At 49.7% G+C, this 27,817-nt stretch overlaps 1 protein-coding gene across 1 annotated transcript; it reads left to right on the forward strand.

Moving 5' to 3' along the window:
- Positions 1–1,476: 1,476 nt before the first annotated feature.
- MYO1H (myosin IH) lies at positions 1,477–27,572 on the forward strand. The gene is made up of 31 exons (XM_081123555.1): positions 1,477–1,632; positions 3,396–3,511; positions 4,851–5,049; positions 6,041–6,121; positions 7,287–7,466; positions 8,258–8,356; positions 8,813–8,926; positions 9,214–9,285; positions 10,152–10,271; positions 10,950–11,017; positions 11,569–11,674; positions 11,971–12,051; positions 13,960–14,051; positions 14,348–14,442; positions 15,065–15,111; positions 15,403–15,483; positions 16,133–16,238; positions 16,934–17,051; positions 18,679–18,792; positions 19,560–19,636; positions 19,806–19,874; positions 20,919–21,003; positions 21,629–21,788; positions 22,373–22,456; positions 23,241–23,334; positions 23,542–23,597; positions 24,253–24,388; positions 24,784–24,854; positions 25,001–25,098; positions 26,087–26,186; positions 26,859–27,572. The coding sequence occupies exons 1-31, from the start codon at positions 1,507–1,509 to the stop codon at positions 26,880–26,882; spliced, it is 3,069 nt and encodes a 1,022-aa protein (XP_080979681.1). The 5' UTR covers positions 1,477–1,506; the 3' UTR covers positions 26,883–27,572.
- The last annotated feature ends 245 nt before the right edge of the window (positions 27,573–27,817 follow it).

Here is a 27,817-nt window from a genome sequence, read left to right on the forward strand (position 1 = left end):
CATTTTCCTGACGACGAACGATGTTGAGCACTCTGCTCTGCGCTTCTTGACCATTTTCTATCTTTGTGAAATGTCCTTTAAGGTTTTTTGGCCCACGTTTTATTGAGTTTGACTATTATTGAGCCGTAGGAGTCTTTTATTTGGGATGCAAATCCTTTGCAGGTATACATTTTGTGAATATTTTCTGCCAGTCTGTGGCTTGTCTATTTGCTGTTGTTTTTTTTAACAGTGTCTTCTGATGAGAAGTTACCTGTTTGATGAAGTCTACTTTCTTTTTTCTCATATAGTTTCTTCCTGCGTTCTAAGAAAACTTTGCCTTCCTCTGGATGCAAACGTGTTTTGCCCTATTTTCTCCTAATAGCTTTATAGATTTCGCATGTACATTTAGGTCCTAGATCCATCTCTGGCCTGGGAACCCAGCGAGATCCTGTGCCACCCAAGGGCTTGCAACCACACCTTCTCCACGGAGGTCCAAAGCCCAGCCTGGGGGAGGGACCCTCCAAGTTTGTCCTTCTTTTGACTACTCTTCTGTAACAAGAAATTCTCTTTCTGACTGGACTCCTCATCGCTTGTTTAGGAATTACATTGCGAGTTTTGGTGACTAATGTTTAGTGAGAAAGTGACAGTCAGGCTAGCAGGGTCTGGGGCCAGACTATCTAGGTTCATATCCTGGTTCTGCCTTTTGGCAGGTCTTGGACATGTTTTATAATCTCTCCGTCCTCAGTTTCCTCATCTGTAGAATGGGCATTATAATAGTACTTACGTCAGAGGGTCAGAATAAGGATTGTCAAGCGTTTAGTGCCTGACACAGTAAATGCTTAGTTCCCATCAGCTGCTGCTGTTACTATGGTTCTTGCTGTCATTTCTCCTCTCGTGTCCCTAACCAGATGTAAACTCTTTTTTAATGTTTTTTTTATTTATTATTTTTATTTTTAAATATATCTTTATTGATTTCAGAGAGAGGAAAGGAGAGGGAGAGAGAGAGAGAGAAACATCAATGATGAGAGAGTCATTGATCGGCCGCCTCCTGCATGCCCCCGACTGGGGATTGAGCCTGCAACCCGGGCATGTGCCATGACCGGGAATCAAACCCCAATCGCCTGGATCCTAGGTTGATGCTCAACTGCTGAGCCATGCTCAACCGGGCTAGTGTTTTTTTACAAATTGATTTCAGAGAGAGGAAGGGAGAGGGAGAGAAAGAAACATTGATGAGAGAGGCATCGATCGGCTGCCTGCGGCAGGCCTCCTCCCTGACCGGAATTGAACGGTGACCTCCTGGTTTATAGGTCAATCGATGCTCAACCACTGAGCCAGGCCGCTGGGCCAGGTGTAGGCTCTTAGGGAAGACGGCCTAATGTAACCGTGGCTCTCTGCCATCCCCAGGGCTCAGCATCTTGCTGTTTACACATTAGACGCGCAACAGAAATGACAGACTAAACGGGCTGCTGAGGCGTGTTGTGTTTCCTGCAGAAAGAAGAAGTGAGGAGGAGACACATCCGTCTGCACATGGAAGGGGCGCTGACCGCCCGGGACAAGGTCGGGGTGCAGGATTTCGTGCTGCTGGACGCCTACACCAGCGAATTTGCTTTTCTGGACAATCTCCGCAAGCGTTTCAGGGAGAACCTCATCTATGTAACGTAACCCATTTCTCAGCTCTTTTCCTCCAGCCCTGGTTCCCTCCCTGCCTTCGCAGCGTTGACAGTATCGCTCTGTTAGGTCAGCCAGTAAAAGGGGGTGTGGCGGAGCCCCCATCAGGTGCATTTTAATCCTTCGGGGTAAGGCCTTTGTGGCGGCCAGTGATAGACACACAACTTAAACCCCGCTTGGCCCCCAAAGGCAATCAGTCTGTCGACCTAGGTAACTTCAGGGGCTATGAATAGATCTAGGGTCTCGGGTCATGTCCTGAGGACTGTTTCTCCATCCTGAGGCATCTTTCCCACCTCTCTGCTTTCTTTGGCATCAGTTTCCTTCTGGGGCAGCCTCGCTACAAGGTGACAAGTCGGCTGCCAGCAGAACCAATGCTGACCTCAACTTGAGAGTTGTTGCCAAGGAAAAGCAGATCTTCCCAGAGACACAGATGTGGGCCGGCTCTGATTGGCCCATCTTGGGTCACGTGCCTGTGTCTGACCCAATCCCAGCAGCTAGGACTGAGGAATATTCTGATTGGGCAGAATATTTGTCCTGGAGATGGGGGTGAGGCCAGTGCCCCTCTGGCCTGGGACAGGGACTGGGCGCTGGGCAGGACGGCTCCTCGAAGGAATCTGTTAGAAGGGGGGCTGGGTACCAAGGAGGCAAAAATAGGAGATGTCCGCCCGTCCCCTGCCCGAGTGTCCAAGGGCCACGAGCAACTGAGGCTGGCCTTGCTGCTTTCCTGGTGGCCAGTTATCACCCCACCCTAATTCCATGGGTCAATTTTCAGGTAAATTCTTTTGGGGTGAACTCTCCAGGGTCTCCGTGAATGCGATGGGGTGTCGTTAAGTTCCACGTTATAGAGGTTTTATTAGCGTTTGCTAAGAGTAAACCCAGAATCTTGAAAGTCCCTGATGTGTTTTCAAAGGAGCCCAAATAGTTATTTTTCTATATGAGCTTGGAGCTTTGTTTACGCCTAAGTGTATGCCCGGCAGTTTTACCTTACTGGTCATGTTACCAATAGAAGTACTTCCAACGCTTGAATATTAACAGAATCCCATGCTGAAATCTTAGGAAACACATGCCAGCAGTGGGAGCATCTGTCCGATTTCAAATGGCCGGTGCGTGCACTCACCCTGCGCTCGCCCTAGGGCAGGGAGACCTGGGCGGAACCCAGGTCAGAGCATGGTGTCCCGTTAGTCACTCGTTTTACGTAACAGTTCTGGGCAGGCGTCTCACCTCAGCAGGGACAGTGGCGTCTCCGCCATTCATTACATTTGGAGCAAACCCCCAAGTCCTCAGACCCTGTGGGATCTGAACTCCCTCCCTCTCCAACATCAGCTCTCACCGTCTTCCAGTCTCCGCTCCATCACGGGCCTCCGTGGCGGCCAGCCTGCCACGCTTGTCCCCTCGGCCTGGAACCCTTCCTGCCGACTTCTTTCATGACTGTTCCTCATCGTTCCGGCCTCAGCTCAGATGTCCCCTCCTTCAAGAAGCCTTCCCTAAGCCCCTAGCCGAGGTGGCCTCCCTCGGTCATTCATGCTCTCATTACCCTGTTTTACATGGAAACAGTCACGATCCCTCGGTGGTTATCCACCCCTGCCTGCCAAGTGAGCTCCACGACAGCAGAGACCCCGCCTGTCCCACTTATCGCGTTATATCCCCAGCACCGAAGGAACGTGTGGGGGTCATAGCGTGTGATGGTCTTTTTCTGTGGCCATTTGCAGCCCGGAATTCCTCACTAGTGCTTTGGTCCGTTCCTCTAGACTTATATTGGCACCCTCCTTGTGTCTGTGAATCCGTACCAGGAGCTGGGGATCTACACTCTGAGCCAGATGAAACTTTATCAAGGGGTCAATTTCTTTGAACTGCCACCACATGTGTAAGTAGCTTCATCGGGTCATCCATAGGAGTATTTTTTCGGTTTCTTTCCTTCCTTTCTTTTCCCCCTCTCTCTCTCCCTTCCCACCTACCCATCCACCCACCCTCCCATGCATCCGTTCATTCATCTATCCTGTGCACCCACTGATCCATCCACACACCCGCCTGTCCATCCACCTGTGCATCCATTCAACCAACCATCTAACCACCCCTCCACCCACCCACCCACCCACCCATCCACCCATCCATCCATCCATCCATCCATCCATCCATCCATCCATCCATCCATCCATCCAAATCCTTGATGCATACTCAGGTTGTGTATCTCACTTAAACTGTTGTAAAATAAGCCTTTTAACACAGTAGAAGACACCGGCAGATCATTGCCAAGAGTCTCAGCTTAAATAGGACGAGAGGCGGGATCTTTTGAAACTGAGAAGCCCGGGCGTGGCTAGAGAGGCGTCTGCCCTGGGAAGTGGGCTGCTACTGCTCCATCTGCTGGCGCCTGGCTGTCATGGCAGCTCAAGGAGCGTCCTCGCGGGTAGAAACTTCCTAGGGCTGCAGACCCCTAAGACGAGCAATTCCCTGTAAGCTTTGGACTTTGCTGAATTTCCCAGTTCTCCTTCCTGGTTGATTTCTGGGCCGATATTTACATTCTCCCTGCATTTTTCTTGGAGACTCATTTTTTTTTCCCCCACCGCCCAAGGCATTTATAAGCCTTTCTGTATCACCACTACCGATGATTTCCGAAATAGCCAGCTTTCAAACTCAGCCGCAGGTGAAGATGCTATAGCCTTGGGAGACCTTCATGCTTTGGTTTCTGATCTTGGAGATAAATCCCTAAAGATATCGCAGAGGTTTTAAAATCTTTTGGGTTTCCTGTCTCTACACTCTTAATACCCTAGGTTTTGAGAGAAAAATGTGAGCTCTTCTTATATCTATTGAATTATTTAATATTAAGACAAGATGTTATTTCCACCTACAACTAATAGAACATCTCTTGGGGATATAAGTTAGTATGAGGCGTATTTTTATAAGAAATGCTGATAGATTTTAAAAAAAAATAAATTTGTGAAATTAAAAATTATTCCTATTGCAGCTTCAATTCTTCACGTTACCTCATGTACTAGAGCTTTGCCATCCAGTGCGCTGTATGTGTGATCGGTGAATGGGTTGTGGTGGCTTTGATCTCAGGCTGAGCTCCGTGTCCTTGTACCACGGTCTGGATGGGGCTCCCCGGAGGTGGGGTACTTTGTCTGTCTGCTCTCGTGGGGTGTCAGAGCCGAGTGTAGTGGCGTGAAAGCCCCTGCCACTCCTTCCGTTTCCGTCCCACTCTCCAGCTATGCCATAGCCGACAACGCCTACCGCATGATGTGCTCGGAGCTGACCAATCACCTCATTCTCATCTCTGGAGAGAGCGGGGCAGGCAAGACAGAGGCCTCCAAGAAGATCCTCCAGTATTTTGCAATGACCTGCCCCATGACCGAGTCGCTAGAAATAGCCCGTGACAGGCTGCTGCTGTCCAATCCAGTGCTGGAGGTAAGCAACCTTTGAGGACCCATAACGGGGACTTACAGGAAGGTCACTGAGTAAGAATCCTCTGGGCAGGTCAGTCAGAATGGGAAGGTCACTGTCTGGGAGCTAAGAAGACGGGTCTCTGGGGCAGTATTGTGGTGAAGGGCATGACCTTGACGTCCAGCAGGCGTGAGGAGGATCCCAGGGCAGCCGCGCACCAGCAAGCTTCAGCAAGGCATTTCACATGCTGGGGGCCTGTTTTCCCATCTGTGCAATGGGTCTACTCGGAGTGCCTATCTCTTAGAAGGTTTTGAAGATTAGACAAGATAAATGCGTGAGAAGCCCACAGCAAAATTAAGAAGCACTAAAATCATGCTCGATGATTTAATGTTTTTTTTATTAATTAAAATTATTTGGGTGGTTATTTCTACTCCTGCGGTTCACTGACTTGCTGGATAATTTTGAACAAGTTGCTCACTGCCCTGTTTTCGTTGCCCTTTGTGTAAAAGATGTTTAAGGTTGAAGGGATTTTCCCAGTGGACCTTTGGGCTGAACAGTTTATCCCTGTGATATAAGAAGAAGGGGTCTGGTTATGGGGACCGTCAACTGTGCCTTCTAGAACCAGGGCCGAGGGTCCTATATACTTCTCCTTAGGACAGTTCTACTCTACTCTGGATTGGACTCCAGGGAGAAGATATTTTCCCCCTTTAGGCCCAACCATAGTAGTTGTCCTCACTCCTTAGGCCATTTCTAATCTACTCTGGATTGGATTCCAGGGAGAAGATATTTTCCCCCTTTAGGTCCAACCGTAGTAGTTGGCCTCAAATCCTCTGTGGTTAGTGATTCCTTCTCAGAAGATAAAGTATAGCTTCCATCCCTGGCTCCCCGCTCCCTCCTGTTTTCATAATATGCATGTCATTTGGGGTCAGGAATTTGATTAGCATAGTGAGTTTAAATGACCGTGGATGGCAGTTCGGTTCAGTCGCTTCCCCTCTCCCCCACTTTGTATTCCAAGGCCTTTGGAAATGCCAAAACGCTCCGGAATGACAACTCCAGCAGATTTGGAAAGTACATGGACATACAGTTTGACTTTAAGGTACCCTCAAGTTCCTATTACTGGTTCATGGGGACCCTTTCACCTGCCAGCGACAGAAACCCACGCCAGGGCACCTTAAGGGAGGAGTGGCATTTATTAGCTCAAACAGCTGTGAACTCCAGGATTGGCACTCTCTTTAGGAAATGCAAATAAAGCCCACGATGAGATACCATTTTATACCTTCTAGATGGGTAGAAATGAAGAAGCCTGATAATACCAAGTGTTGGCAAAGATGCGGGTCATTAGCTGGTGTGGGGAGCATTGGTGCAACCCATTTGGAAAACTATATAGAGTGTGGGGCAAAAGGAGGTTTACAGTTGTTCATACGGAAAGTGATACAATAATTAATAAATACTAATACAAGAATAAACTCTGTGTTTTGGGTACTCACAACTGTAAACCGACTTTTGCCTGGGCCCTTACCAGCAATGTTATGATGATTAATGACAGTTTCAGGTGCTCACACCCCTGCCAACGTTCGGTATGTCGGTCCTCTCAGTTTTAGGCGTTCGGCAGGGCAAAGCGCTTTCTTACTGTGATTTAAGCTTGCATCTGACTATTAATGAAGTTTTGGTAATTGTTAGTGTCTTTTGCCCATTTTTAATTGGGCTGGGGTTGTTGTTTTTTTTTTCCTTACTGATTTGCAAGAGTTCTATATATGTTATGGGATACAAATCCTTTATGGGACATATTATTAAAAATCATAATTAAGAACGTGCGATATGTAAACAGGCCAATGGACCAGAATAGAGCCCAGGAAGACCCCCACATATAGGTCACTTAACGACAAAAGCACCACAGTGATTCAGTGGGGTAGGATTGTCCTTTTAATAAATGGTGCTGATCAATTGGAAATCCAGATGTTCAAAAAGACCTTGACCCCCTACCTCACTTCATATACAAAAATTAAATAGTAATCAGTTATAGTCCTAAACATGAACGGTAAAACAATCACGCTTCCAGACAGAAGCATGGATAACATCTTCGTGACCCTGGGGTAGGCAAGCATCTGTTTAGACGGAGCCCAGAAAACACTAATCATAGGAGATTGATAGATCCAACTTCATTCAGCTTCAGAACTTCTGTTCCTCGGGAAACTCCAATACGAGAGTGGCCTGGTGGTTGTCGCTGCCACATTTTTTTGTTTGTTTGTCCTGTTTTGAAGGGCATCCCCATAGGCGGGCATATCATCGGTTACTTGATAGAAAAGTCTCGAGTTGTCTATCAGAACCAGGGGGAGCGGAATTTCCACATCTTCTACCAGCTGCTGGAGGGCGGCGAAGAGGAGCTTCTCGCCTACCTGGGGCTGGAGCGGGACCCCCATCTGTACAGATACCTCTCCCAGGTCAGAGGAGCCAGCGCCTGGCTTTGGTGGCCCTTTGGAGGGGGACCTGGGGTGTTTGTGGGGCCCTCTGTGGGATGTCCCAAGAACTTCCTCAGACTCTTCTGGAGGTATCCCACTGACTGGTTTCTGGACACTTAGCAAAGCCTTTCCTTTTATTGCCTGGCAGATATCTCAGCTTAGTAAAGTCACCAATATCTAGATGAGTGGTTTGCGGCCCCGGCTGAAATTAGATTCACCCAGGGAGCTTTCAGACACGCAAATGCCTGCACTCTGCCCTCCGGAGGGTCAGGTGTCACTGGTCGCGGGTGGGACCTGAACATCACGGTTAATCTCTTCTGAAAGGTCCTGCCGTGCCTTTCTCCCCGCACATGCTTTCCGCCCAGGTTAACCTGGCCAGGTCCCCGTGCCGCGGTGGCTTTGGAAGGGCTCCAAGAGCTGGTGTCTGTCTGAGTGATCTCAGGATCTCCGTGACCTTGGCAAACTCCGTGGCTGTCCTTCGCGGTGATGTTCGCACCGCTTCCCAGCCTCTGGGTGCACAGGACAGACACCCCTGGGGGGCGCAGCGGAGGCGCTGGTTGTGCGGGAGGGAAATCGGGGAGGCTGTAGACTTAACACCCACCCCAGTCCCCCGGTGAACGTTTTCACGGTATTTCCCTCTGCAACGGGGAAATCTTTTAAGAGAACAAATCTTCAGATAACCAGAAACTTCGGACACTAAGACTACCTGGTACCCCAAAACCAAAATGATAATTTATAAAAATGCATCGAGCAACCCAATTGTGTGTCAACAGGGCCACGGAGCCAACGGGTCGTCTATTAATGACAAGAACGACTGGAAAACCGTTTCCAATGCCTTTGCTGTCATCGATTTTACTGAAGATGACCTGGAGGTAGGGGCCCTGAGGGCAGAAGTGCCAGTGAGAACTGTTCCTGGGGGGACAGTCCTGGTCTTTTGGTTTGATTGTTAAACTATTGATCCTTCTGGGACCAGAATATATATATATGAAACATATTCATATATTTTATTTATATATATCAGGGACCGTGGCATTTGAACATGAAATGGTTTATTGGGCGGGAGGGATGTAAAATAAGAGTGTCCTGTGCAGGAGACTGAGACATCTTCCCCCCCCTCCCCTGAGGCTCTTTCCCGCCCCCCAACCCTAGTATCGGACAGGCATAAGGGAAGGTCAGGGCCCATGTCGGGAAGGTTAGGAGTTCGGATCTGTGAGCTCAGGGCTGGAAGTGGGGGTGGCTTTCCTTAGGTGTCTCCGCTGATGACATTTATCAATCAGGCGGCCGCCGTCTTCTCTCCCTGTTCTCCTCCCCACTCCCCACGTCCCTAGAACCTCTTTGGAATTATTGCCAGTGTCCTCCACCTGGGGAACATTTGCTTTAGAGAGAACCACCAAGGCTGTGCCACCATACCAGTCATCAAGGAGATCAAGTGGATCGCCAAGGTGGGGTCTGCTTTCAGAGGCGGGGAGGCAGGGGATGCCCAGGTGCCACCTGGCTGACACCATGTCCTTCCAGCTGGCGCTGGTCAGGAGGTGGAGAGAGTGTAGGGGTGGCGAGGGCGTGGGGGGTAGAAGCCAGTTGGTCGAAAGATCTAACGTGGTCTGTTTTGCATTAAAGCACAGTGATCAGTCGGGGTGGGTAACCCCGAGCCTGGAAACTCCACGAACTCTTCGTAAGCCGGCGAGGAAAGTCAGGTCACGCAATGGCATTTTGGTTTTCATTTATTCAGCTCCTGGGGTTCCAGCCATCGGTCCTCCTGGAAGCTCTCACCCATAGAAAGATCGAAGCCCAAACTGAGGAGGTAAAGGTGGCTCTGGGTGGGAATGCACCTGTCCTCCCCTCCCCTGCTGCCAGCGGGGTGGTGGCCCCCGGGGAGGGCTGACCCCTGAATGCTGCCCACCAGGCCCTGCATGGCCCAGCTCCCGCAAGGGTCTCCTGCTTAACTTCACGCCATCGCTAGCTCTCCATGCCCCTCAGTCGCCAAGCCTTCCTGCCACAGGGTCTTTGCATATGCTGTTCCCTCTGCTGGAACGCTCTTCCCTGGGTGTCTCATCTAGGTGACTCCTTGTCTTTCAGTACCCAGGGCCACTTGCCCAAGGAAGCCTCCGCGCTCATGTCACCCCTCCCCTACAGCATCGTGTGTATCTCCTTAGAGCACTTGTCACTCTCAGCTTGAGAACAACATGACTCTTCCTTGTGTGACTTATTGACTGTCCCACCACCGCCCCGAGTGCGAGCCAGCCCACGAAGGTTGGCACTGTTTGTCTAGGTCGTGGCTGTATCTCATTAGCGCAGCCCAGTGCCTGGCACTCAAGAAACAGCTGCTCTGTGCGTGCGTGTAGGATGAGTAGCTTCTTCCCCGGTGGTCCCCATTCAAGGCTAATTTGAGCCCTGGCTGGTGTGGCTCAGTTGGTTGGGTGTCGTCCTGGTCACCAAAAAGTTGCTGGTTGGATTCCCGGTCAGGGCACATGCCCGGGCTGTGGGCCCGATCCCCGGTAGGGGGCGTGCAGGAGGCAGCCGATCCATGTATCGCTCTCCCATGGATGTTTCTCTCCCTCCCTCTCTCTCTAAAAATCAATTTTAAAAATCTTTAAAAAAAAAAAAGGCTAATTTGAAAACTCAGGGGACTTTTTCTTTTTTTAACCTGTGTAACGATGCGCCTTTCAGGTGATCTGCCCGCTGACCCTAGAGCTCTCTCTCTACGCTAGAGACTCGATGGCGAAGGCTGTTTATGGACGGACATTCACGTGGCTGGTCAACAAAATCAATTCGTCCCTAGTGAACAGGGTCAGTCCCCGGGTTTTGGATGCGTTGCTCTCACTCGCGTGGTCATGTTCTATAATCTACATGGTTACTCCAAACAGCTTGTGAGAACTGACCGTAAGCGCCGGGTGGGTGGGGACAGTACCTTCTCACATCTGTGTGCCCAGCGTCTAGCACACAGTAGGTAGGTTCCCCCCAATGCCTGCTGAGTGATTCTTCCGGTGTGTCCCTAAGCGTGGGGCACAGAGCATTCGGAGGATGCCAGGTGGCTGTAAGGGCACACGGAAACGGTTCATGTCCACAGTAGGGTATTTCACGTGTATCAGGAAAAAATACGACAACGCCTCCTTTGAACTCACCCGCTGATCACATTTCCTTTTTAAGTGGAATTTAAATAAAAAGGGAATTTACTCAAAGCAGGTCAGATGTGGGCCTGGGAGGCTGAGGGCTCAGCAGGGACGTGAATGGGGCGGGGCAGGTGTCAGCGCTGGGCTGATGGGTGGGATCTGGGTGGGATCTGGGCAGGCCGCGGGCAGGAGGAGCGGGCTGGGGAAATTGCTGCCACCCTGAGGTCCTTCCGCGAGCCCTTGCTGGGGAGAGAAGGCAGGAGCTTTCCCGCCAAGTCCCAGCTTCGGGGGCAGCTACCGGGACCCGAGTCTCAGCGTAAAAGGCCTAACGGACAGTGTGTGTTCTTTCCACTAGGAGTTTACCAAGAAAACTGTGATTGGATTGCTGGACATCTATGGGTTTGAGGTCTTTGACAAGAACGGGTGAGGCCCTTTGTTCCTCTGTCAGGCCTGAGTCTGGTTTAAGGCACCTCTGATGTTAGTGGCGTTGAATTTCCCGTTGCCAGAAATTCTCCAGATCTGCATAGACTGTTCTAGAATCGGAGTAACCATGAAAAAGGCCAACGTCTTTTAGCTTGACTCTTGTGATCTGTTTCGTCAACGATTTGATGACTACGGATTTTTATTTTTCTAAATTAAAAAGCGTCCTTAGACATGAGTAAATGCACAGCACTGAAAGCCACAAACTTATGGACGCAGACAACAGCGTGGTGGTTACCAGAGGAGAAGGGGTGGGGCAGGTCGAAGAGGGTAAAGGGGGGCAGATGGTGACAGGAGGAGACGCGGCTTTGGGTGGTGAGCACACGACGCAATATACAGATGATGCATTACAGAATTGTACACCTGAAACATAATTATTAACCAATGCTACTCCGATAAATTTAATTAAAAAAATTTTTTTAAGAATAAGTACAATTTTTTGTAAGTGGGCCTGCTCGCATAGCTTTAGTTATTTACATCTTTCGCGTCTCTAGTTTTGAACAGTTCTGTATAAATTACTGCAACGAGAAACTGCAGCAGCTCCTAATCGAGAGAACCCTGAAAGCGGAACAGGCGGAATATGAAATGGAAGGCATAGAGGTAAACCTTTTACTGTTCCCCCCTCGTTTGATGTCTCAACCTAGGGAAAGACATTTACTGGAGAAACATGATCTCGTTGGCGAGTTTTGCTGATCAGTACTAAGAATTGTTTTTTATTCTCCCTCTGCTCATTTCCCCAGGAAATTATATTGATATTCAGGAAGTATTTTTTTTTAATGTTAGAGATAAAACCAGATTTTTTGGCGGGGAGGGAAATGTTGGGAAAGCTATTTAAAAGAAATATATCTTCTGCTCATCTGAATCCTTGGAGAACTCTCTCCTCTCTGTCATTTTAGTGGGAGCCAATTCAGTATTTCAACAACAAGATCATCTGTGACTTGGTTGAAGAAAGACACAAAGGAATCATTTCTATCCTGGTGAGAAAGTTAACGGTGGCTCGGAGCCCATTCGTTCATACGGTGTTTACGACGCACCGAGGAACTTTTCCCAAGGTTTGGGAGGGTTGGGGTGCAGGCCGCTGGGCGATGGAAAGGTACAAGTTGAGCTGTTTCGCTGAATTCTTGCTGGTAGCTTTAGGCTGAGCTTCTCCCTCTCGTTTCAATTCAGAGACCTAATCGATAGGCGATGCGGGGAGACAGCGAGGAAGGACCTTTGACATGAGAGCCTGGGCATCCATCTTCCACGGCATGGAAGAATGAGCCTGAAACCGGGGGCCCCTGTGTGGGCAGGAGTTGGTGGCCGTTGGGGAGAGGCTGCTTTCATGCTTAGCATCCAGCAGGAAGGCAGCAAACACAAAGGAAGGCTTCGTAAAAAGCATCCACTGGGTCTGAGTTGAGGCTCCCCGGGGTGGGCCTTGTTTTGGACTCTTGTGACTTCTGAGAACATCCGTGTCCTCAAATCCACCATTGTTCCAATTTCCAAATAACAACTTTTAAAATAAATTCTAAAGGCCAACGAGAAGTGATTGCCTTGCCTTGCTTTCATTCAGGGTCATCTGCACCACTCTTACCTCCCTTTTAATGAAATAATTGGCTCCCTTCCCTGCCCGACCCACTGCCAAGTACCCCACCTAACTGCTGTGTGAGCCCAGGAACATGGGCACCACCTGGATTCAAATCCCAGCCCCTTTGCTTACTATCTGTGCAACCTTAGGCAGGTGTCTTAACCTCTCTGAGCTCCAATTTTATCATCTTGAGATGGGTAGGGTGATAATAGCACCTACCTCAGAGAGGAGTTGTAAGGACACATTTAGCGAGATAATGTACGCAGAGGGCTCAGAGCTATGCCTCCCCCATGGTGAGCACTCAGACTTCACTCATTCATTCAACAAATACTCATCGAATGCTTGCTTTGTGCCAGTGCTTTGGGACACAGAAGTAGACAAAACAGACCAAAATTCCTGCACTCAGGAGGCTTTAAATTCTAGCAGGGAGAGACTGACAACAAATAGGTTCATGGACAAAGTATTGTGCAATAGAGAAAAAGGGGTAAGATTAGATGTGCTGGGGAGGGGGCTCGGTTTTAGATCAGATGGTGTAGGAAGGAAGGACTCACTGAGAAGGTGACGTTTGAGCAAAGACCTGAAGGACGTCTGGGGAAGCATGTCCCGGGAAGCATGGACTGGCATAAGCTAGTATACGGATGGCTCGACTAGTATTTTGAGACATTTAATAAAAAGTACTTATTTCCATTTGGGTTTCCATAGGCGAAATCGGCATAAAAATGCGACTTTCTGAGAGCTGCCTCCCCCACCTTAGCCAGGGTTTTGTCATCGTCGTCGTTTTAATAAAAGCCACAGGGTTGATTCATCTTTAACTTTTTAAAGATGGTCAGTTAAATGTTAACACTGTTGAGGACCCAAAAAATAGGAAAGAGGGAGGCCTAGCTTGAGAAGTGGGAAAGGTTAGGCCCAGGTGGGTTGATAGCCTGCTTTCCATGAAGGCTCCGAGTGACGGGGGGGTTCTCGGCCAGAGGTTGAGTGTTAACGTGAGCTGTGCGTGGAAGCTGTGGCGTCCTTGGGAGGACTTTGGGAATGAGCACCTGGGTGGCAGAGTTATTATTTTTCTTAATGGGCTTTCCGGTCTCCCTGGTTCCATGCTGCCCTTGTCAAATCTGGGAGGCTGAGCACGTGTGATGGATTAGCCCTCCTGCCCTGAAATGTCCACCTGAACTTGTGCGAGATGACGGTATTTGAGTCTAGGACATCCTGCCACGGCTGGTGAAAGCCTTTAAACTTGGAGGGAGTGAGGTGCTGTGGCTCCAGGCTTTTTATTTTATTTTATTTTTATTTAATTTTATTTTTTATTTTATTTTATTTTTTTAAGGACGAAGAATGCATCCGGCCTGGTCCTGCTACTGACTTGAGTTTCCTGGAGAAGTTGGAAGAGAAAGTGGGGAAACACGCACACTTCCAAACGTACGTATCCTGTCTGACAGGCTGCTGCCTGGAGGAAGGTGCCTGTATATCCACTCTCTCGGGCATGTGGGCAGTGCCCCCAGGAGCACAGCTCCTTCATAATAGACACGCCCTTAGGATGCACCAGGTCACGTTTAGCGAGTCCTCGAATAACATCATTTTATTATAAGGAACTCCTAGGGTCGGCCGCCGCGGCCCAAGCCCCGTCAGGGCGCGCGCTTTGCTTTGTGCGTTGGCGCATTTTGTTGCCATATAGTAGAAAAGTTTAACTCGCGTCCGTTTCCTTCTTGCCGCAGCCGGAAGCTGGCGGGTCCAAAGGGCCGACGGAGGATCGGCTGGATGGAGTTCCGGCTATTCCACTACGCGGGCGAGGTCACGTATTGCACCAAAGGTGAGCGAGCGCCCGTGGGGCACCGGTCGTGGCCGTGCCCGTGTCTCTGCGGCCACTGAAGAGATGCTACGCGTCTGTCTCAGCTGTTCCCCAGCCCCGCATGCGGGCTGATTTTCCCATCCATCTGCAGGCTCCCCAGGCGGCCCTTGAAATTCGGTGCCCCCTCCCGTGTTTCAGTGTCACCCACTGTTTGTGGTGGTCTGTGCCACCCGACTAGGGCACGTGCCCAGTACTCAGTGTGAAGGCTGCACATTCCTGTGGCAGCTCAGCAGGATTTAGGGTGTGGCGTGTGTGCCTTAAGCTCCGCGCTGAGGACCTGGCTCTCCAGGATGTCTCCTCCTGGGACAGTGTCGAGAGACATTTTTGGTTGTCACAACTGGAGAAGCTGCTACTGGCATCCAGTAGGTAGAGGCCAGGGATGCTGCCCGATATCCTACAATGCACAAGACGGTCCCCACAATGAAGAATTGCCCAGCCTCAAATGTCATGATGCCAAGGCTGGGAACGCTCTTCTGATTGTAAGATTGTTTTTAGGATTTCCCTCTGCAATCAGCTGGGATGGAATTGCATTTTTAGGTGGAGCCATTGATTCAGACATTTTTTTTTACTCCATGTTCTGCAGGATTCTTGGAAAAGAACAGTGATGTCCTCTACAGACATCTGAAAGAGGCAAGTCGGAAACACAACGGTGTGTTTCCTTTTTAAATATGTCTTTATTGATTTCAGAGGGGGGAAGGGAGAGGGAGAGAGAGAAACATCAATGATGAGAGCCATTGGTCGGCTGCCTCCTGCATGCCCCCCACTGGGCATGGAGCCCGCAACCCGGGCATGTGCCCTGAGAGGGAATCAAACCCGGATCTCCTGGATCCTAGGCCGATGCTCAACCGCTGAGCCACGCCAGCCAGGCGCGCGCTGGTTTCCGAAACAGCACACATGGTGCTCATTTCTCTTTGCCGACAGGTGCTGTGCAGGTCCAAAAACAGCATCCTGAAGGAGTGCTTCCTGGTGGCCGAGTTGGAAAACCGGAGAAGGTCGCCGACGGTGAGTGGGAAAACGCCCATGAGACATTGGAAAGGTGGCAGACCTCACCCAGAGGGTGCACTTACCTCCGGCCACCTACCCTTTTTAAGTCTTCCCCTTTTTCTGGACGTGTCACTCTCCAACGGGTTCTAGGAAATATATTTTTTCCAAGGTTAGAGCCAGTGTGGTCATTTGCAGACATTCATTGGGCACCTACTGTGTCAGGCACCGGGCTGGGCATGGGATTTAGCAAAAACAAAACAGACAAGGTCCCTGAGCTCATGGGGCTTCTGATCTAGTTGGGGGGGGGAGGAAAATGCCATCAAACAGAGAGAGAACTTTAGTGTGGGTGCCACAGAGGAAGCTTGGTGACAAGGGAACGGGAATGGGGTGGGGTGATGGGCTCGGCAGTGACGCTGGCTCCCACGGGGCACTAACTGCGTGGAGCGTTCTGGGCAGATGCTTGTCCAGCCTCTGCTCAGCCAGACTGACCTTGGGCTCCTCGGGCCAGGACATCCAAAGCCGCCTCTTAATGGGTGGAATTGTAACACGTAGAGCAATCCGTCGAGAGTTTGGGTCTTGTTAGGGCCAGAGTCTGGTGCCCTAACCAGTCTTCTTGGTATTAATTGGGAGCAGCCATGTCTCCTTAGCGCATTCTCTCTCTCTGCAGGTGGGGACTCAGTTTAAAACCAGCCTGAGCAGCCTTCTGGAAATTCTCGTCTCCAAGGAACCTTCGTACATCCGCTGCATCAAGCCCAATGAGAGGAAGGAACCCAGTGAGTTGGGAATTGTTCTGAATACTGGGCCCAGGGAAATGAGGCTGGGAGGAAAACCAAGACGGAATTGAGTTAAAATCCTAAAAGCCACCACAGGCTTGCCCTTGTCCCCAGGCATGAATTATTTTCATTTTTAATAATAGAAGTGAAATAAATAGGGGTGGGGTTTGGTGGTGCTGAGTGAGCATTGCTTGGATTTTGGCTCATTTCAGGAGCATCAGTGAGGGGAAGCAATGTGACTTCTCTGCAGCCAGTGAACAGTCTTACAGAATGGTCTATGACTGGCTTTTTTCTAAACTCATGCCATGGTCTATAACAGTCATACCATCAAAGGCTGACAGAGGCCAGGCAGGAAGAGCAAATGAGTGAAGTAGACTGGGCATAAGGCAATAGGGAGCGGAGGGGACTGCGGCAAACTGGAGAGGGCACCTTGTCTAAAGGGGCAGCACTGTTGTCATGTGGGACTCTAGGCTTAGAATGGCCAGATCTCATGGTTTTTTCAAGAGAAACCAGAAATCTGGATTTTCTTATAAAATTCCCCTACTAACTAACACACAATTAGGGCCTAAGAAAAACATGTCTGTGGCCAGACCCAGCTCACAGGTTGTCAGCTTGTCGGCTCTCTTCTGATCTCTCTTGGTTGGAATGGAGCCACGGCGTCCTTTACTGTCACTCTCCCTTCTGTGTTACCAAAGGCAAGTTTGACGACCTCCTTATAAGGCATCAGATCAAGTACCTGGGGCTGATGGAACACCTGCGGGTGCGACGGGCCGGCTTTGCCTACCGGCGGAAGTACGAGCATTTCTTGCAAAGGTAAAGTTCGTTCTGTTGATCTGAAGCCAGTGAAGTCAAGCACCTAGAGTAGCCCCGTTACCCACGGGGGACACGTCCCAAGACCCCCAGTGGATGCCTGAAACCGCGGATCGTACCAAACCCTGTAGATACTGTTTCTTCCTCTACATACACACCTCTGATAGAGCTGAACTTACAAATTAGGCACAGTAAGAGATTAACAACAGTAATAAAATAGAACAGAACAATATACATCATAAGTTATGTGAATGTGCTCTCTCAAAATAAAATCTTATTATACTGGGCTCATCTGGTGACCATGTGCTATGATAAAATGCCTTAAGAACTTTCACCTTTTCACTTAAAGAAAGCACTTTGGCCTGTCTGAATGGCCATCAACACGACTCTTGTGCTTTGGGGCCGTTCTTACGTAACATAAGGGTGACTTGAGCACAAGCCCCGCAAAACCGTGACAGTGATGAGATAATTCAGCCGGCTGCTGAGTGACTAACGGGCAGGTAGTGTATCCAGCTGGACCAAGGGATGACTCACGTCCTGGGTGGGACTGCTCGGGACGGCTCGAGATCCGATGACGCTGTTCAGAACTGCACGCAATTTAAAATTTGTGAATTGTTTCTTTCTGGGATTTCCCATTGAATGGTTGTGGACTGCCGTTGGCCGTGGGCGACTGAAACCAGGAAAGCAAGGTCACGGGTAAGGGGAGTTACTGAAGCGAGGTGTGTCTCTGAATGAGGCAGTGAGTAAAATCAGGCGGCCCTCAGGGAACTAAGTTGGGTTCTTCCCTGCTGGAGCCGGGACAGTGACAAACACTAACATTTTGGAGAACAGGCGGCCAGCTCAGTTTATCAGCTTCCCCTTCATTCCACTAAGTCCCTAACTTCTAGGAACTGGAAAAGCACAAAGCCAAATGCACAGGGGGCAGACATTATTTATGTCACAGACATCGTTTATTTCAGTATATCATTGCCATCGCGGTTATCTTTCTAGCGACTGCATATTAGAGGTGTTTTTTATGCTGAAATCAGGTTCTAAAGTCAACAATGGGGCCCAAATTACCCTTGGGGGGAAATAAAATCCCTGGTCACTTCCCAGGTGTGGCACCTTTCTTCCCCTGCTGGATCACATTTATCTTTTTCATCCGTCTGTTGATGGGCATTTGTGTGTTTTTATCTTCTATTATGAATAATGATGCTGTGAACATTGGTATATAAGCTTGTGTGGATATGTTTTCATGTCTCTTGCATACACAGGGTGGGGCAAAAGTAGGTTTTGCAGTTGCTCGTAGGGAACATAATACAGTAAATAATATTACAAGCATGAACTCTGTTTCGAGTACTCACGACTGCAAACCTCCTTTTGCCCCACCCTGGATCCCTAGGAGTGGAACTGAGTTTCTTGAGGTGTCTGGTGGTGTCATTGTTCTGTGAAGACAGGCCAAACCTCCCACCTGATTGCAATAGGTTTTTAAATTTTTTTAAAATTTTTTGCCAAGTATATATTGTTGAATTCAAAGAAGTTGAATTCAAGGAAGTAATGAGTCTACTACAGGACACTGGGCAGCTGGCACGCTGACCCCTGGTGGGACAGTGTGAGGTCGGTGGCTTTCTGGACGTGCCTCTCCCCCCAGGTACAAGTCCTTGTGCCCCGACACCTGGCCGCACTGGCGCGGGCCTCCAGCAGCGGGCGTGGAGCGGCTGATCAAATACATTGGCTACAAACCGGAGGAGTACAAGTTAGGGAGGTAAGTGGCCGGGAGGTCACCGTCAGAAGGTTTCCGGCATTGACCCACATCCGTCTAGAGCCCAGAGCTTCATTTTTCAGGAGATTATGTAGATGTACAAGCTGATACTTCCATCCACTCAATTTAAATGCGGCTGTTTAAAGCAAAAAAAACAACAAAACCCTCTCCTGTGTGTCTCCTTCACTCTCAATAGTATTTATAATTTACCTCTGCTAGTTGATGGGATTTTCTTTGAAAATGCAACCCATATTCTTTGTCATCACTTGTTAAAGCCCAGGGAAGTAACTCCGGGCTAGGATGGTGTATTAGTTTCCTAGAGCTGCATAAAAAAAATTAGCACCAACTAGCTGGCTTAAACCAAAAGAAGTTTATTCTCTCACAGTTCTAGAGGCGAGAAGCCCAGACCCAAGATGTTGGCGGGGCCGTGCTCCCTCTGAGGGCTTTATGGCAGGATCTCCCCGCCTTCCATCTTCCGGCGGCTCCTGACATTCCTTGGCTTGTGGCTCCATCACTCTAGTCTCCACCTCCCTTCTCCCCTGTGTCTCTCTGTCTCTTAGGAGGACACTCCTGTATTTAGGGCCCACCCTAATGATCTCATCTTGATCCTTACCTTTGATTACATCTGCAAAGACCGTATTTGCAAGTAAGAATCGCATTGTGAAGTTCTGAGTGGACGTGAATTTGGGGGAACACTATTCAACCTACTACAGATGGCAACTGACCAATTAATAATTAAAACACTCTTTTTTCCCCTCCCCCACTTCTAGAACCAAAATATTCATTCGTTTCCCCAGAACTCTGTTTGCTACTGAAGATGCCTTTGAATTTAGTAAACATCAATTAGGTATGATTTATTATTTTTTTCCCCCCATCCTGACTTCAATAGAATATGAAATGAATAAGCTTAGCTTGGGGATGCTTCTTAAACACGGTGTTTGATATAATGTGAGAAGCACTGGCTTTGGAGCGCGATGCACACACGAAAGTCATTTCACCCAAACTTTTGCTTTAAGTTGCGAGAATTCAAGCCACATACAAGGCCCGCCTAGAAAGAAGAGTCTATGTGAAAAAAAGACAAGCAGGTAAGAATTAAACAGAAACTTCCCAGTTTGCAACGGGCCCCGAAATTTCTCTCATCCCCCCACCCCCACCCCACCCTGTCCCAGAGACACGCATTCTCTCCTTGGTTTGGGGCGGCCTCAGGGTCCCGCTCTGGGGCCTCTTCTCATCTTTACTGTTGACCAGAGATTACAACACAGTGGCTTAGATTTGTCCCGTGGATGCACAACATATGCGTGTTTAAAGAACATCTCTTTTATGAGGTTACTAACACCATGAGTACCCTTGGAATCCCTTTCCACTGGCCCTCCCCAATCACTTCTTATCGCCACCCCCACTCTTCTGAATTTTGCATTTATAATTCCCTTGGGTTTTTAAAAACAGTTTTAACATCTATGGATACATCACTCAATGCAGTTCTAAGCTGGCATGATTTGAACTTAATAAAACTATACTGTATTTTTTGCACTCTAAATTATATTTTACACTCTAAATTATACTATATATTTTTTGCAACATTTTTGCACTCAATTGTTTTGCAAATTCAATCAGAAATGTATATAGTTACTCATTTTCATAGCTGCATAATATTCCACTGTTATCAGAGGTCAGCAAACTTTTTCATAGAGGACCAGACAATTTCAGACCTGCGGGTCCTATGGTTTCTGTTGCAGCTCCCAAGTCTGCTACTGTAGGGTGACAGTAGCTTCACGCAAATACATAAATGAACGGGCACGGCAGTGTTGCAGTTAAGCCTTATTTATAAAAACAGGCGGCCAGCCCGAGGCCCGCAGTCTGCTGACCCCCCTGGGCTATATGAGTGTACACAATTTAGCTTCCCTCGAAGCTCCCATAGCACCCGCGTCCCTCTGTCTCCCTGCCTCAGTGTCCCTCTGAGCACCCCCAGGTGAGAACTGACGGCGTCCACCCGACTTTCCCTCTCGCGGGCTGGCCGAGTGCAGAAGCGGGCGTGTAGGTGTTTGTGGTGCGGGTGACTGACTCTGAAAAAGCCTTTGGATTTCAATATGATGTGCTCACCTTCTAATGCCAGCAGTGAACTCTTTCAGCCGTCAGACTTGAAACCTACTGGCGCAGAGCCCTGGCTCGGAAGGTCCTCGAAAGAAGAAAGTGGGCTGTGTACATTATAAGGAGGTAAGTTCTCGGGTACAGGAGGGAGGGGAGAACCCTCGGTGTGCTGCAGAGGGGTGGTTGTGGGCTTGGTCGAGTTCCTTGGATCTGTGCAGAAAGGTAATCCTCCTCCTGGGATGTCAACCCTTAGGGATTCAGTTCTCTCCTGAGCGCCCTAATTTGATGGTGATCACAACTTAGTACATCTGTGGTTTCTCTTAGTCTAGCTCAAAAGTCACAAAGTCAAAAATGCCTTCTGATGCCAGGCAGGTGAAGTAAGTGGGTCTCATGAGCTGGGATAAGACAATAAGGTATGGTGGGGACTGCGGCAAACTGGAAAGCTCATTCCATCTCAGATGACAGCTGCCATGGAGAGACGCCAGGCAGACCTTTGGATTTTTCAGGAAAGCTGGAAATCTGGCTTCCACATAATACCTCCTTTTTGTTGTTGTTGGCAACCAATTCAGGCTACTTTAAAAATAGTGTGGGTGAAATAGAACAAATCTTTGGGGCAGGTTTGGACAGTGGGCAACATTACTGGCTCTGGCCTACGTGCCCACCTAAATAACCTCTACCACTGAATCGAATGAATGGAGAGAACTCACAACTCAAATAGGTCAGAAAACAAACAAAACACTTTCCTATTTAGGTTCATAAAGGGATTCATCCACCGAGACAAGCCTCTCAGTCCTGACAATGAGGAGTTTATCGTGTTTGTGCGGAAGACTTACATCTTGAATCTTCGGTATCACGTCCCGAAGAATGTCTTGGACAAGAGCTGGCTGAGGCCTCCTGGCATCTTGGAAAATGTAAGGACTTCATTGCGACTCATGTGGCAAGTGACCTGGGCACTGATGGAGCCTCTGTATTTCTGTTCTGCCTCCCTTGGCTTGAAAGGGCCGCCTTAGCCAAGCGCTTTCTTGCAAGGCTGTGGCACAAGAAATTTCTCCCCTCAGAGTCTGTAATATCCTTACCGGACGCCTGTTTATAAAGAGCACTTTTAAATGGTGTCCACCCTTGCTGTAGCCTCCCAGAATGGTTAGGTGGCTGTCACCTACCGCAGTGTTTCTCTGAAGATGGCCCGAGGACTGTCTGTGGACTGTAAGATTCTTAGGCCCCAGCCTGGACCCAGGGAGCCAGCATCCCCAGGAATCTCATTTTAGAAGCTACTCAGGTGACTCAAATACAGTCAAGTTTAAGAACTACTAGCTTAGCAGCTGCAAAAAGGTAGCGCAAGATTGGACAGGTCAGCTGCTTGCTTTGACTAGAAAGCATTAACGCTGTATTCTAAACCGAGCTGACTTCCTGTGCTTTCAAAGCTGCTATGTTGGTGGCCACAGCCCAAGACAGGGGCGAGTGGCGCAGGTGGAAAAGACGTGTGTCCTCTACACAGGCGTCAGATCTGCTCAGGAAAATGTGCATGAGGAACCTGGTTCGGAAGTACTGCCGTGGGATCACAGCCGAGAGGAAGGCGCTGGTAGGGAGGCGGGGTGCATGCGGGGGCAGGATGCGGGGGCGAGCGCCAGCCCATCAGAGTTAGCGGTCCTCACCTGCCGTGTCACCAATAAGCCCAAGCCCACGCTAGGCCCAGGCCTCGTGCACCTGAGGGTTAAACCTGTAGAGACCACTTAGCACAGAGCCCTGTTAGATGGCAGCTGTTATCATCAGCATCACTCACGTGACCATGGGGACACAATCCCCATGGCCCCTGCAGGGCGAATGCAGGACCCCGTGCTGCTGGAGGTATGGTTTTGTTGATGCGTATCTGCAGGTCAGCAGACTTTTTCCGTAAAGGGCTGGAGAGTAAATATTTTAGGCCCTGTGCGTCACATGGCCTCTGTTGCAGTTACTCAATTCAGCTGTTGCAGCCCCAAAGCAGCCTAGAGCCAGCATGTGATTGAGTGGCACAGCTGCGCTCCAACAGGACTTGACTTACAAAACCAGACCGGAGGCTGGAGTTGCCCCGGGGCTCTAGTCTGCCCATCTCTGACCTAGAAGGAAGGAGCTGCTCCCTGAAATTCTGCACGTCCCACTTCTAGGAAACCAGGGCAAGAGAAAAACCAGGCATAAGTAGCGACTCCGTTTCTGTCAGTATCATTTTTAGGGCATTTGGCCAAAGCCAGGAGTGTGTTTCGATTTCTCTGTGGAAATCGACGGAGCTCCCAATGCTTATCCGGGGAAGGGTGCAGTACCAAGGGCTGTAAAGCTCTCTGTCCCTGAGTCCCGTGGCCACCACTGTAGGTTGAATTGTGTGTCACCAGATGCAGCAGAAGGTGGTTACCAGCGCGGTATTCAGGGGAAAGAAGGAAGGCTATGCAGAAAGTTTAAATCAGCCCTTCGCCGACAGTCGGATAGGTAAGTATATTTTTCCATTTACATACCTTTTTCCTATTTTTAAAAAAGTCAAAGGAAAAATTTCAACTCCGTAGGATTTCCCGATGGCCGTGCCCCCATCGAGGTCTTGGCCTCAGAGGGACAGGAAGCCAGCAGATTTCAGTGGCTCTTGCACAGGGGGAGGGGGGGATCTAGTGATGACTTACTGTGTTCTGGTTCCCTCCCTAGATGAAGGAGACATTAATCCCAAAGTGCTTCAGCTCATTAGCTGTGAGAAAATCCAGGTAAGGAAGTGTGGGGCCTGGCCTCGGACAGGCTTCCCCGATGGAGTCTGAGAACAGGGTCTGTTTTCCACATGGAGGGGCTGGGGGGCGGGCTTGCAACTGCAGTGCTCTGGGCACTAACTGAGATTTGGGAACCACGACTCTTAGATCCCTGTCGCTGTTCTTATGGTCCTTATCAGTCACCCTAGGAACTGTGTGGTTTTCTATGAAATTCAGTGAAATACAGCCATGAACTCAAGGCACCTGGGTGCTGACTGGGCTTCATGTCTTACTTAGTAGCTGTGGGATCCCGGGTAGAACAGGGAAGCTCTCGGTGGCTCTCCTGGCTGCTCTGCCAATTTTGAGCCCCCAGAGAACAGAAACCTGAGCTGCCAGACTGGATGATCCTCTGGCTGTGGTCGCCTCTGTGGACCTCTCCGAGCAGGCCCGTGAGGCAGGGGCCATAGCTTCTGAAGGACACCACCACAGGCAGAGCTGGGAGTGAAATCTACCTGGTACCACCAGGATGCGGGAAAAACCCGCTTATGAAAAATCCGGCCGAGCCTCTGTTCAAGTGCTTGGATAGCTTTGCCCGAGTCTGCGAGACCAGGAACTCAGTACTGTGCCCCTACCCCCATGAACCCTCCTCCCCATAGTGATGGTAACCTCCTTGCAGTATGGCATCCCGGTCATTAAATATGACAGGAAAGGCTTCAAGGCCAGGCCGCGGCAACTCATCCTCACTCACAAAGCAGCTTATGTGGTGGAACTTGCCAAAATCAAGCAGAGAATAGAGTATTCAGCACTCAAAGGTAAGAGGCGGGCAATTCACTAGACTGACTTAGCTCCTGGGCACCCCAGTAATGAAACCTTCAATCAGAGGACATCAGTGTGGGGGGGGCCTGTGCAGCCCGGGGCTGTCTGGGCCCAGCCTGGGCCTGATATTTTGGCACAAATATCAGTGGTACCACCTTCACTCAGGTGTCCAGGCCGGAGAGTAGTAACTGACTACAACGCCCTGTTTTTTATTCGGTGCACAACCTCGACAGCCCAACAGCCTGCTATTTGAGGAGGCCCTTCACCCCACCAGGCCCATCTAGGAGGGGAAAAGTGTGGGGTTGGGGAGCCCTTAGGTACACCTCTTCTTTTACCTGTGTTAATGTCAAGCTGTCCAGTTCCTGGCTCCTAACTTTGGGTCTGTCTGAAGGTGTCTCCACCAGCAATCTGAGGGACGGAATCTTAGTCATTCATGTTTCGCCAGAAGCCAACAAGCAAAAGGTAAGCGACAGCCGCCGGTCTCTGCTAACAGGGCAGCGGCACACTGCCAGGGTGTTAGGTGGACACCGTGGACCCGCGGCATCGAGGAGTGTCTTGCTCTGAATCGCTACCACTGAACCTGGCCTGTCCTCTCCTCTCCACCCCAGGGGGACGCCGTCTTACAGTGTGAGCACGTGTTTGAGGCGGTCACGAAACTCGTCATGCTGGTTAAAAAGGAGAACATTGTAAATGTCGTTCAGGGAAGGTAGGCGGTCTCACCCCCAGCCCAGGAAGTCAGTCAATGCTCACGTTTGTTAATCAAGGAAAATGTGAATGTTAATCGTTCCGCCCATGCCCGCCTCTAGGGGGAACCCTCACCCTTCTGGTTAAGACAGTCCTCCCTCACCCCATCGACTGGGGCTCCTGAGAAACTAAGGGGTCGGGGATCACTCGCTGGCCTCAGGGAACAGGGGTCTTACCACCCAGTATGTTCCCGAGGGAAGCCGTCCCAAAGTGGAGGGTGGGCCTCGGGCCAGAGCAGGTGACAGCCACACCTCTGCTGTTGAAGCCTGTTTTGGGGGACATTTGGTTGAGCACGGGGGGCCTCCACTTTGCAGGCTGCTTACAGACTGATTAGGGAAAAATGCTCTGAAGTAGGTGCCACCTCTTCCATTTCACAGGCGCGAGGTGGGGAAGCAAGCGTGCCACTATCACACAGCAGGTCAGGGCCGGGGCGCGAGTTCTTCGGGCCATGCTCACGCTTCTCAGACTGAACCCGGCAGGCCCCCTCAGCACTGCCCAGAGCCCCTGTGAAAGCAGGCTGCTCCCTTGCACCTCTGCTCCTATTACGCCCCAATCCTTACAACCTGCTGAGTAAAGTGGAGCGTGGAGTAGAGAGCTGGGTGTGTGGGGAAGTGGGGTTTCCGTTTTGCTCTACCTCTGAGGGCAGACCTAGCCCACTGCAAGAGCTGTAGCATGAAGACATGTAAATAGTTACTTACACATCAGATGGGCCCCTTGAAGAACCGAATGTGCTCAACTGATCTGAGAGCAGCAGGCGCGGGGTAAGTTTCCCAGCTGGGGAAGTGGCTTCTTCATTGGATTATTCAGATATGCACTGAAGCTCTACACAAAACAGGAATTCAACCTTGAAACTAGTAACGCTTCCTAAATAAATCTCTTTTGCAGACCAAAGGCTGCGAGAAAGAGGTAACAGAATACGTCAGTAATTCGTTGTTTTGTGTATTTTTAAGTTTACAGTTTTATATTAGCCCTGGAAGAGAAGGCACAATAGTTTTCGACACCGGGCCAGAAGAACAAGTCTATAAAGATAAAAACGGGCAGTTAACAGTGGTGAGTGGCCGTGCTGGGGCAGGGAGGTCAGCAGTTTTCCAGAAGAAAAAATATGCAGATTCCACCAATTTCAGTCCTTCTATAGACTGACTGGAATCATAGCTGGTTCATCTCTTTCTAGTCCTGACTCTATACCTGAAAACCAGGAAGGAACTGATGCTAGAGGTAAAGATTCCAACACTGAATGAAAAGAAAAAAGCTTACCTACCATGCTTAATGTGAGCCAAAAGCTGATGTTAAATCCGCCTCGGGTTTACATGACGAAGCCCAGCTTTTCACTGAATGGCGCAGGCATCAGGTCTTGTCACAGTGGTCCTCAGACTCCAAATTAGAATCTCCAGGGTTTGGATCTCACCCCCAGGCACTGTGATGTCACTGGCTGGGAGTGTGGCCTGGGTTTTGTAACATAAGAGGTGCCTGGTGTGATGAGCAGAGGTGTGGGAACCACTGCCTGCCGCCTTAGACAGAAGCTGGGTCCCTTTTGGAGTCACACAGCCTATCTTCCTGCCGGGATGGCTCAGGCTGAAGGTGCTCGCAGGCCTCACTGAGCCCATTTCTCAATGTGACTTCTCCAGCCTACCTGGATGATGCTGACAGGTGGGGAGATAACCGCTTCCGTCTGATGGAGGTGAGGCGAGAGGCCTCTAAACCAAAGCGTGGTCTCTCTTCCAGGTGTCTGTCCGCATGAAGTCCTGATAGAGGGTGATGTCTGAGGCAAGCACCCAGGAAGTGGGAAACTGATCCAGCAAGCTACACCTTCGAGGAAATGTTCCAGCAGCTCTGAAGAAATGGAGTTTACACCAGAGCCCACCCCCAGCTTCTCAGGTGCCCTGTGGCACTAACTTAGAATGTTCTCTCCAGGGAGTCAAGTCACCTAAGAGGGTGGTTTTGAAGGCCCCCAAGAGGCTAGACACTTGATGGGCACTCTGACCTGTTACTGGAAGGTAGGCAACAGATTCTCTACCCTTGTCGAGCTGCCCCCAAGGCACAATGAAGTACTGTATGTGGTCTGAGAGTAAGTAATGAAATTTCATGAAGCTAGCTGCAAAATTCGAATTTTGCTTTAAATAAATGGAACTCAGAAATGTACCCAATTCCTTAACATTTCTGATAGACTCTGGGTTCCAGAGGCTGAGCTGTGTCTCCCCCTCCCTAGTATTAAATCAGTGGCAGCACCAGCTGATTCATTTTGCTTTTTAAGAAGCCCAGTTTCTGCCCCAGACTTCCTTTCAGCGCTTAAATTCAGGCGATACAGAGAAATGACTCAGTGCCTCCACCCCGAGCAACTTCAAGGTGGTAAAGCAGGAGGTGGTCTGTCTGCCTCACTCCAGTGGCTTCACTATGCTGGGTGTCTCTGAAAAGACCCAGAAAACTGCCTTAAGTAGAAGCATTAGATGACTTTTATTTTACATACGTTCACAAATGCTTGTACAACACAGTGACTACTTCTAAAGCTTACAGCATTTTTTTTTAATAGCACAGAGAAACAAAGCTTAGTGACACACAGATGTGTAGAGAGCACAGACTCCAGGGGTCAGGGCTGAGTGTTCACCATGGGCCCTGAACAGCCACTGTAAGGTACAGACATACGTAGGCAGGGGGCCGGGGACCTGCACAGCGACCAGCCTGCT

Source organism: Miniopterus schreibersii (genome assembly GCF_964146895.1).
Source record: "Miniopterus schreibersii genome assembly, chromosome: 20".
Taxonomy (NCBI): Eukaryota; Metazoa; Chordata; class Mammalia; order Chiroptera; family Miniopteridae; genus Miniopterus; species Miniopterus schreibersii.